The following is a 10,819-nucleotide window of genomic DNA, read 5'->3' as shown; positions in this document are numbered from 1 at the left end:
TTGAATTAGTCTGATGAAACAAAACTAAATCGGTGATTTCAGGGACCAGTAGATATTTAAGTGGGGATATTTTATGTTTATATTATTTGCCGATGTAACTAACTGCAGGACTTTTTTTTAAATTCAGTGTTTATTTCCATTATATTCCTGTGAAATGATTAAAGGACATAAACTTTGCAGAGTATAAACTATGGAGTTAAATTGGTTTACAATTATTCAATAATAAAAAACTAATCTCTAAGAAAAAATGTGGTCAAAACTTTTGGAATTGTAACAAATGTATTGGCTCAAACAAAAAAACTTAATTAAAAAAAATTTAATTGTGGTCAAAACGTTTTGAGTTGTAAAGTTTTGTTTAAAAAACTTTAATTATTAAAATCACAAATGTTTGCTTGAGATTATGTTTTTTATTGTATAATTATGAAACAAATTTCACTCCATAAAAAACATTCGAATACCCTGTTAAGAGCGTGACGGCTTGATGCTCCTGCGCGCCCAATCACTTCTTGTCTGAAGCCTCCTGCTTGCGCGAGCTACACCACCTGGCCAATCAGAGGTCCGGTTTGGAGCCGAGGGGCGGAGCCTCCATATGTTTGGGTAAAAATGAGCCAACTGTTATTAGAAAGCTCAATTTGTCGCTCCGAACAGCTGAATAAGCGGCTCTACATTAAATATTTCACTTACAGCTAAAACATTTACAGCCGTCACGTTTCAGGAGGATGAGGCCAGCAGCTTAACTAGTAACTGCATGTTTAGTTTTATTTTTTTTTAATTATTTGCCCGTTGAGTCTCACAGCAATGAAGTCATCGACAGAAAACAGCTTTCAAATTGACGTCCTTCTGGATAGATGCGGGGTCTTCTGCAAATACATCCTCATCGTTTTCAATATCATCTTTACGGTAAGTCTGGCTTATATAAACAAATAAGACTTAAACGTGTGAAACATCACAGTTTGAATTACATAGAATAAGATGGAAAACCAATCAAAAGGTGTATTTATTAATTTGATTTTTTTAAAGTAGAGTTCAGATTTATCAAAGAGTGAGATATTTAAATACAGGCTAAACTAATTTAATATATTAAAATGTCAGTATTTTGTAACTTGTTTAAAAATGTGGAGTTTATACATTATACGATACATTTTTATTTCAGACATTTCACCAGCAAAACAGAATAAAAGTAAAACTTTAATATTTTCTAAGCATAAATGCAATATCCTATTACCAGATATACATACTCAAAAACACCACAAGTTTGGTTACCATGTCTGAAAAGAGCGTATGACGACGTTTGGCTTGTATAAACATAATATGTACATAAACGCATATGTATAAATTCATATGTGTATTTCTGCCCAAGCCATCCACAGTGTTTTAATTCCCGGCTAAATTCATCTCCCTGTTCATTCCTGTGTTATCGCGATTCAGCACACAGAGTGAAATGTTTCAAGCCTTTTTTTCTTGTCATTTTGATGCCTGTGGCTTACAGGTAATTCAACAACATTATTCAAGACATTGAATCGAAACACACACACAAAGGTTTCCTGAGCCTGAAATGGTGAGTCTGGGTCAGCAGGCTACACAGGGCTAATTTACATCTTTTTTAAAGCCATAGTTTTTATTACACTTAACTTCCCATTAATATGCTTGGTTGTACAACTGTGAGATCAATCTTTCTTAGTAATCTGTGTCAGCCGTCTTGACTGCGTAGCACCATTCTGCATTTAAAATTAAATCATTTTGGAAACAGTTTTGCGCTTCCCTGAGCTATAACTACATGTTGCGTTACTGACAAAATGTCAATGATCTGTTGATAGTCTAATATCTTAAAATGCACCTGAACTAACGGAGGAAGTAAAATTCAGGGATTTCAACGACGTCTTCTTTCTCTTGTAGGTTTTGGGGTTTGCGTCTCTAGTGTTTGGCCTGTGGCTGAATTTCCAAGGTAACTCCAGAGACATGTTCAATGTAAATGACGACGACAAAAAAAGCATCGACTCCGATATCTTTCACATAGGTCAGTAAATAAATGAGTCGTAACCATAAAGCCTCTTTGTACATTTGCATCGGACTAACATCATTTTCTGTTTTCTACCTCACCAGTCGTCTACATCCTGGTAATCCTTGGCTCTGTAATGGTGGCTTTGGGGATTTTTGGAGAGCATTCCGCCTGCAATTACAATAAAATTGCTCTCCTAGTGGTGAGATTTCTTATTTTTATAAAATATTCGGTCTGAAGGGTAAACTCTTACAGAGTCAGGAAGCAAGCTTATTTTATGCTACAAAAGGAGGTTTACATTTTAAAAATATCTACTTCGCTTGGGAGTTAAGTAATTAATCACAATTTCCTAGTGAAATTAAGATTTACCTTATTTAGCAATTAAACTAAGACATGAACTCTAACCACTTTAAGAGAAACCCCAAAGGAAATGAGACTGAAGTATAATTAGCATTAAAAGATGTCTATAACCCTGTCAAATGTTCTGTTAATGTCTGTATTTGAAATTTAAAATCAAGCATAACCTGTAATACTCAGTTCCTGATGTGACCTTCAGGGGAAAGCTCGGGGAGTAACAAAGAAATAAATACCCTTTAGTTTATCTACCAAGGAATCAAAGAATTAATGCAAAAATCAATTTGCATTAATTCTGTGGTGTTAAATTCGTCTTGGAAACTAAATTTGGAACTCTAATCCACAACTTACGAAAGCTGTTGCCTTGTCACTTTAAATAATAGGTTCCAGTTGTGTTTACGTTTTCAGGACAAGATTGTTCCAAAACAAATGTAATCATATCTTTCAGGCGGGAAGCGATTTGTGTTTGGTTGTACCAACATGCAAAGTAGAGGAAAACAAAAAACAAGTTGTTCATTCATAGTGATGAATGTTGCTTACAGTATCTCGTTGCTCATCAGAGCCACTGAATTCAGAGGCTCTGACCGAGGCTGTTGTAATTGACTAAAAACTAATGAAAACTGAAATTGTAAAAACATTTTTGTTAAGTGAATAAAAACTAATGGGTGAAAACTAAAACTTTTTTAGTTTTCACATTAGTGCGTTTCTAAAACTAAAAGGTTTACGTCAACTGTCGACAAATTACGGCACTACATAATGTGCAGGGCGCTACTTATGCTAAACGGCGACAGCAAAAGTAGGGCGAAAACAAAACAGTTTTTCAACAATTGAATATATTTTTTGAAAATGGCAATCTCCTGTTGAGTATTCATTACCTGATTGATGTATACATAATTCTCCACCTAAAGCCAAAGCAAGAAAATAAAATTACTACTATAACTAAAATAAGCCTCCAACAGTATCCACTGAAATGCACAATGAAGTTGAATGGATGCTGGGAGGCAGGCCTTCTCGTCCAACATCAGTGTCTGACCTCAGAAATGGGCTCCTGAAAGAACAGGTTGGCTGTAGAGCCATCAGTCCATCAAATCAACACATTTTCATAACAGCCTCAGACCAAAAGAGTGGATGGTTTGTCTTCTGCTCAGTCTAATGTCATGGTGGAGGCCCTCACTCCTCCACAGAAACTAATAAGTACTCAGATTTCATGTCAATACAACACAAGGCTTTCTGATGAACAAATCGTCCATTTTATCCTTTCATTTCTCTTCAGTACTGTGTCTTCCTCTTCCTCCTGGCTGTGGCTGCAATCGCAGTAGGAGCGCTCGCTTACACCAGCAAGGACACGGTAAGCAGGAAAAGAAACCGCAAACGTCTTCAGATGTTGGTAAAGATTTGATGCTTCTTATTCTAATCATTGAATTTAATCGATAAGGTTGGAAAAAAGTTTGGAGAGTTGTACAGCGACATATATAAACTCTACGGGAAGAATAAAGATGAAACGGTGGCTGCTACTCTCAAATACGTCCATGGTTTGGTAAGCACTCACTGCATCGGTAGAAAAACCAAAACAGCCTCATTTATTTAGCATTTTCCTTTTAATAATTTCAGTAGATCTAAACTGGTTGCATTTGTCACTTAGTGACCACAACCTTTGGGTTCAAGAACTCAAAGAATAAACATATAAACTGTAGAGGGGAGAAGAGAAACTATCAGATTTAAGGAATGTGTTCCTTTATAATTCGGGACTTACTTGTGAAAGGTTAAATACAGCGAACAAATGAACCAATAGTTAAAATTTATTGACAGAGTTGAATACATTTTGATCTCTTAACATTTTCCTCCATCTCCCCTCTACAGCTCCAGTGCTGCGGCTTGGACGGAGTCCAACTAACCGAGATGGTTAAGAAGACTTGCCCGAAGGCGGATGATAACACGAAGCATCTCAATCCGCCAGTAAGTTGGTGTTTCATCAAAATAATCCGTCATGCTTGGTCCAGACAGACTTTCATCATGAGGGCAAGTGATCCAGAGACTAAAGCAAAGAAAACCACAACTGGTTTCTACTTCCGTTTTCCACAGAAAATAAAAATACCTACTAGGTAAAAATGAAAATAAATTTAGCTGGACGATAAATTGTCACAGACGTCACTGTGGTAAATGGTAACATTGTCTTTTGAGACCATTTTCAGGTGATGGTAAAAGTGTAATAATGCAAGAAGACATTCTCAAAGTTCAATGAACTTTAAATTCCAATGAACATTTAACACTGGAACTAGGAGACCATTTAAATATCCAACATAAGCAGAAATTGAAAATTTTTGAAACTAAAAGTTTAGTAGAAGACCAGGATAAAACCACACAAATGGAAATTGAGCTTGTTTTAATTTATGCCATTGAGTCATTATGACAGGTCTACCACTACACACCCTAAATCTTTAGTCATTTCTAAAACGCATTTTCTATACTTTTAGATTTTTAGCCAAATTACAAACTTAATTCTAAATGTAGAAATCATAAGAGGAGTCGCATTAAAACAAGCCTCCAACTGTAGATGCGTTTTCCTTAGATACGTGATATGCACAAGTCGTGATCTTGAAGATGCTGTTAAAGGACCCAACGAGGCTTAAATAAATCATTTCTGTAAAGTACAGAGGGATAAAAATCATCTCATTTTCCAAAGCAGATGAAATTTGTAGGAATGCAAATTTTTTCTCAACTCTGAATAGTCTCTTTAAAAGATTTCATGTTTATTAGAGAAACTTTTTTTTTCCCACACCTGTGTATGTGGAAAATATTTTCCATAATCTAATTTCCGAAGTGGGGAAAAGCCTGAGGAAGACCCACACAGCAGCAGGGATACCTCCGAGCACCTAATCCTGGAAACTCCTAAATCAAAAACGTTAAGCGTTACATCTTCTCCTTTTCAGCAGACATGCCAACAGAACATTGAAAGCTTCATTGACCAATGCGCACCGCAGGTGACTGCCGTCTTCGTTGGAACCGGAGCTCTTTTGGTAGGCAAATTCTGCTCATTTATTTAGGGAAAAACATTTCACCTCAGATACAGCCATGAATAGTCGACCGTTTGACTCATGCAAAACAAGTGCGAAACTTATGTTCCAGTAATTCAGTTTGCTTCGCAAGCAGACGAAATGTTCCACCGACCTCAGCGGGCTGTTTTAACCCTCGTTTCTTTCACAGATCACACAAGTCGTCTGCGCCGCCCTGTACAGTTCAAAGATTCAGCGGGACTCTGAAGCTCCTCAGTAAATTATTCAGACTCTCTTCGTGTCACCCCTCTGGTGTCTGAGCTGCAGACAGCTAGTAGTTTTCATCTCCGATAGGTTTCCATCTCACTGCACAATTACAGAAGCTTCCTTCAGGCCAAAGAGTTGACATGAACTTTCTTCCACCGTTTCTTGCTGCATCTGAAAGTCTGCAGTTTTCTGAACCACAAGGCTGCAGGGAAGGTGGCTTCAGGACGTGTAAATGCATCCAGAGGGCCACCACCGCCTTGAGGCTTGTGCTACAGGAATCATGATGCCAAGATGAGAATTGTTGGCAGCAACGGTTGTGATAAGGGCCAAAGACAAAGTAACCTCTGATTGAGAAACGCCAAGACGACAGAAGATCTGCTGAAAAAAGGATAGAGAGTAGAGAGCCGGTGCAGTTTTCCTGTTGAGTCTACCAGATTTTTGGGACATCTAAGAAATGCTTAGAAATTTAGCCATAAATAAAACGGGTGGATTAAAAACCTACTCTAGGATCAACGTCTTCCAGCCAAGTCTGGCAAAGATCCATTTAGAAAACAGTGGAAGTAGTATATCCCAAGAACAGAGAAGTTTAGGGTTCCCACATGTAGAAATACAGAAATGTTCCAGTCACTCTCCAGAGTTCTCAGTTCTTTGTGTTTATTTAAAATATAAAGTTCATCATAAAGTTATAACAAAAGGATTCAGGCCGAGTTGGAGTCGTGCTTTTGAAAGTTTTCGATATACATCATACATCAGTATGTCATTATTGTCCACTTAGGGAAGTTTCCTTGCAGCAAGGTGAGAGAAAAGGAAAATCAACATCAGCTAAACAGTTAAAAGTTTATGTACAAATATCAATAAAAGCCTGATTACATTTGAAATCTGAATAACAGCCTTGCTAATAAGATCTTTGCCATCTGTTGATTCTTGATTTGGGCTGCCTGAATCTCTTCCCAGATGGTAGAAGCTAAAATTCACCATGAAGTGGGAGATTTGGAGAATAGGGCAATGTCTTCCTTTTGTAGAAATCTTTAAAAAGGTTTCTGCTAAATCAGGTGATCTAAAACCTGTAATTTTGTTGGCTACTTTTGCTTGGTCCCGTTCTCGTCTCCGGCTGAGACCATCAAACCGGGTGACTAAAGCGAGGACAGATCCAGAGAGCTGTAGAAAACTGTCAACTTGGAGCCGTCTCTCCAAAAACGAACCAAAAATGGATCAAATGTCAGCATTAGAGCCTGAGGTTCTCCCTACACTGTGGTAGAACAGGCAGAAATTAAATTGAATTTGAAGTAATTGGCCAATTTCAGAACATGATCTGAGTCGTTTTGCTGCAAGGGTAAAGTCTGGAAATGAACGAGTCTTTGTGAATAGAAAGAGTTTCTGTTCTATAAATGTGCAAACAAATGTAGCGGAATAAACAAATCACTGTGACATGCCGTTGTTAAAATCGGGGCTGAGAACTCTTCTGTTTAAAAGTATTTTTACTTTGATCGACATATCATTTTACTCCAACTTTTATATGTTAACTATGTTGCTTTTAGTTTCTGTAAGATGACCTTTGTGGGACCTGAAAGCCACATTTAAAATAAAATGTATTTTAACATGCAAATGTTGGAAACAAACTACAAACGGCTAAATTTATTCCCCCCTTCAAAACAGACAATTTGTACAGGTTTTTTGATAAAACACAGAAATAAGTCAAATGTGTAAAAGTGTCTTTATTTCATCCAGTTACATCAGTGTTGGGACCTGCAGAGATAAAATAAAGCCAATCTGAAAACAAATAAAAAGTAAAAATGGTGCAAAAATAAAAATACTTTCATGTCTGAGCTTTTTCAGAAGATGTGTTTAAGGAACAAATGCAACAGCGGTTTAAAATGTATAGAGAGTCGCATAGTTGTCATGTATGAAGAACAAATAAACACAAGGTGCAAGGTTTAGTTTCGACTGGGATGACGATGCATGCAGACCAGAAAATAATAACAGACCAATAATAAGAGCTCTGCAGGTGGAGAAGTCACAATGTGCAGCGACCTTTGACCTTGTGAGACATACTGAAGGACCAGACTACATGAAGGACCTCAAAGTTGGAACTACCGTAATTTCCGGACTCCAAGCCATTTTTCTTTTTGGTGAGGCAAACCAAAACATTACATAGTCATTTCTGTTTCAGTCCTCGACACCAGCAGTTAATATTTAAAAAAGAAAAAGTTTTTAAAATGATGCACAAGCAAATTTCAGCTGGTTAAAATACCAGGAATAAAAAGAAACTGATATGTAGAAATGTAATCTTCAGGGAAAGATGTGTTTCATGTTGGTTTTTTTAGTGATTGGAAAAAAGTCATTAAAATATTTGTAAGGACAAATCTTGAAGGATCTTCATAGATTAAACCTAAAGCTATAACTTTATCTCTTACCGTTGTTGCAGCTCACACCACAGTCACCATAGACAGCTGAGCACAGTTCTGTGTGGCACAGGAAGTAAACCTGATGGAGGGAGAAAAGGTTTTACATTACGATCATCTTCTCATGGTGCTGCAACATAATCCAAGGTCTACCTTCACACCAGAATAAGACTTTGTTCTCCCTGACCTGAACAGTTAACTGTGACTTGATTACAGCAGATTTGGAAAATGTCACCACAGCATCGTCAGCAGCAGGTTGCCTGATCTTATCCAACAGTTTCCACCATGAGCAGCATTAGAGGATCCAGGTGATGGGGTCTTCAGGACAGAGCGCTACATGTGACTGAGCATGCAAGCCTGCATCCATAGCAACAGTGACCAGGTTGCACCCAACGCAGGCTTGTGCATGAGGTTTACCTTACTAGAGATGCACCAATTAGACGGATCTCATCTCAACTTTCACTGAAATTTCTGCAAAACAAGCAGAAGTTCAAAGGGCAGCAATCTTCGGAGTCATTTTTCATTAAATAAAAATCAGTGACTTTCTCCAATAGATCCAAAGTCAGGGAGCTTTTCTCTGAATCACTGAAAACCTACAAACAAAAATCCTACAGGATTTGGTACAGATGCAGCTAGATTAAAAAAAAAAGTAAGAGTTTCTGGAATTATATCTATAATGCATATATTTATTACCGCTCATCTAAATGTTTTTGTTGTTCAGGGTCAAAATTAACTTTAGTCAACGTAGCAAAATGTAATCTTTAAAAACAACAAGTTACTATTTTCTGTATCAAACATCTTATTTAGGATGATTAGCATTACCAGCTGTTTTCTATAAGTTTTTTTTTATACCTTTTGTTGCAAGTTTGTTTCAAACACCAATCTGTTTATCATGTGACTCGTGATGCAAAAAAAAAAGTGTTTCATTGAAAAATAAAGCCATTTTAATTAAGCTGAAAAACCACCTCATCCTAAAACTTTACTGAAAAACTCCAGTTTTTTAGAAATCATTTCCAGTAAGCACAATTCTATGGTTAATGGAAATGCAGCTCCACCCCGACACTAAAACCAGACATGACCTTCTGGTTGGTTTCTGTCTTAGCAGCAAAGTTTTACTCTGGTGTGAATGAGGCCCAGAAGAAGAGGAGCCGGTTCTGTTCCTACCTCTGGGTCCTCCGATGCAGCTGGCCTCCCAGGAGCCCTGTAGGTGTAGCCTGCTGGAGGCAGGGAGGGGAAGCTGGAAACTTTAATCCTCCAGATGTGCCGAGGGTCAGGGGAAGGAAGCAGCTGCGACACACTCTGGCTGCTACAGCTGAACACAGAGACACGATTAACGTTCCAGCCAAGTTTTTTATTGTTCTGCAAGATATCACATGAGTACAAGCGGCCACAACCCGTTCCTGATGTGTGCGAACACCGTACCGGTCATAAAACAGCATCCAGTAGACATGCGGGGTCAAAGTGTAAGCCAGGCAGGAGTGAAGCAGGAGCAGCAGGGAGGGGTCTGCCGGCTGCAGCAGGCTGAGCTCCACATGGACAGAGTCACCCTGCAGGAGGCTGATGGGCAGCCGAGCTTTGGGGTGGAAGCTGGAGAAGGACGCATCTGTGAGATGGAGGGGAGCGGTTTAAGAGACGCACAAGGATCGAGTGTTACATACTCGTTTCTGGTTATAATACATCTGTCAGATTGCTCAGAAATATGAGGAAGTGCGAATGGAAAAAAAAAAAATTACTGGTATATTGGTTTGCAAAAACAAAGCTGTTGGTTTTATTAACAAAGTGGGATATCACAAACTAACTAAAATATTTTATTCAAAATAAAGTACTTTACCATTTAAAGATACTGTATATATAAAAACACTGGAAATGCTGTGTACAGCATTAAACGTTTTCCTTTTGGAATTCAGACATGAAGAGTAAATATAATTTACAAGGTTTGTTAACATGCTAGAGAGAAAAAGTTAAATCTAGCCGTTTCTCAGTTATTGGTATGAAACTGGGATTTATTTTTGGTGAGCTTAATATGGCAAATTTTAAAAGGCTTACACTGTCATGTCAATGTGTATATGTATTGTGTAACAAATATATTCATATTTAAATACAATCCATGTGAATATGGATAGTAGACATCTTTCATTATTCACTTAGTCCATGATCAGGTAGCCTATTAATGTTTTGGTAAATTATTGGTTTGTAAAATAGATTTTTGGAATATAAATTTATTAAAATAAGTTAATATGAAAATCTGAAATCTAGTACAGGTATTAAAATACTACCCTACTAATGTGAGAACAGCAAAAGGTTGTATGATTTGTATGAAAGCAAAAACGTCAAGATGTGCATAAGCAGTAATGGGACTTTTCATGAGTCTGATGGAGAAATAGAGGCGTCACCGGTTGCTATCCTCAGAACGACGGTGACGGCAGACGGCGGCGGCTCAGCGGAGGGCCTGATGTCACCTGGACCAGAGGGGGCGCCGCATCCCACCATCAGCCTGTAGGAGGACAAAGGTAACCAGGGAGGAAACATCTGGTCACAGAGCCAATGCAAAATTACGCATCATTTCCACTGTGACAATCAGATGATTTTTTGTTCATCTCCCTTCACAAGCATGAACAATAAAATAAAATAAAATCCACTGGGATAAATTGAATGCAACACTAAACTACCTAGATCTCTGCTGCACAGAGCAGTAGAGCAACGAAAATAGTTTCAAAAGGTCACAGGAAGTGATTATTCCACCCAGTGCACCAAGGAAGTGCAACATCTGTTGCAATGTGTGGGTGAAAAAACTGCATAACATC

The 10,819-nt window shown here is 37.9% G+C and overlaps 2 protein-coding genes across 4 annotated transcripts in view; one reads left to right on the top strand and one right to left on the bottom strand.

Moving 5' to 3' along the window:
- The first annotated feature begins 439 nt into the window (after positions 1 to 439).
- LOC106959569 (CD9 antigen-like) lies at positions 440 to 7,303 on the top strand. Its single transcript, XM_015052226.1, has 8 exons — positions 440 to 900; positions 1,897 to 2,017; positions 2,104 to 2,201; positions 3,627 to 3,701; positions 3,789 to 3,890; positions 4,214 to 4,309; positions 5,284 to 5,370; positions 5,558 to 7,303. The coding sequence occupies exons 1-8, from the start codon at positions 799 to 801 to the stop codon at positions 5,624 to 5,626; spliced, it is 750 nt and encodes a 249-aa protein (XP_014907712.1). The 5' UTR covers positions 440 to 798; the 3' UTR covers positions 5,627 to 7,303.
- The window catches only part of LOC106959568 (uncharacterized), a 21,337-nt gene continuing 14,833 nt past the window's right edge, over positions 4,316 to 10,819 (bottom strand). Inside the window, exons 9-13 of one of the 3 annotated variants that reach the window (XM_015052223.1) lie at positions 10,409 to 10,509; positions 9,438 to 9,618; positions 9,180 to 9,327; positions 8,028 to 8,097; positions 4,316 to 4,388 (exon numbers count right to left, since the gene is read on the bottom strand). In XM_015052223.1, coding sequence (XP_014907709.1) covers positions 4,339 to 4,388; positions 8,028 to 8,097; positions 9,180 to 9,327; positions 9,438 to 9,618; positions 10,409 to 10,509 — 550 coding nt within the window. In that variant the 3' untranslated portion in view covers positions 4,316 to 4,338. Of the gene's footprint in view, positions 4,389 to 7,308; positions 7,360 to 8,027; positions 8,098 to 9,179; positions 9,328 to 9,437; positions 9,619 to 10,408; positions 10,510 to 10,819 lie in introns of those variants that run through there. The other 2 variants (XM_015052222.1, XM_015052224.1) reach the window with 2 other exon arrangements.

Source organism: Poecilia latipinna, unplaced genomic scaffold, assembly GCF_001443285.1.
Source record: "Poecilia latipinna isolate Pla-1442-1.1 unplaced genomic scaffold, P_latipinna-1.0 Scaffold1096, whole genome shotgun sequence".
Classification (NCBI taxonomy): domain Eukaryota; kingdom Metazoa; phylum Chordata; class Actinopteri; order Cyprinodontiformes; family Poeciliidae; genus Poecilia; species Poecilia latipinna.
Note: the sequence above shows the minus strand (reverse complement) of the source record. Positions and strands in the feature narration are given on the sequence as shown.

Bases quoted from the DNA above. Each gene is read 5' to 3' on its own strand.
- LOC106959569 (XM_015052226.1), top strand. From the start codon at position 799: ATGAAGTCATCGACAGAAAACAGCTTTCAAATTGACGTCCTTCTGGAT. The intron at 3,702-3,788 runs GTAAGCAGGAAA...TTAATCGATAAG, and splicing joins CTTACACCAGCAAGGACACG to GTTGGAAAAAAGTTTGGAGA. The intron at 5,371-5,557 runs GTAGGCAAATTC...TTTCTTTCACAG, and splicing joins TTGGAACCGGAGCTCTTTTG to ATCACACAAGTCGTCTGCGC.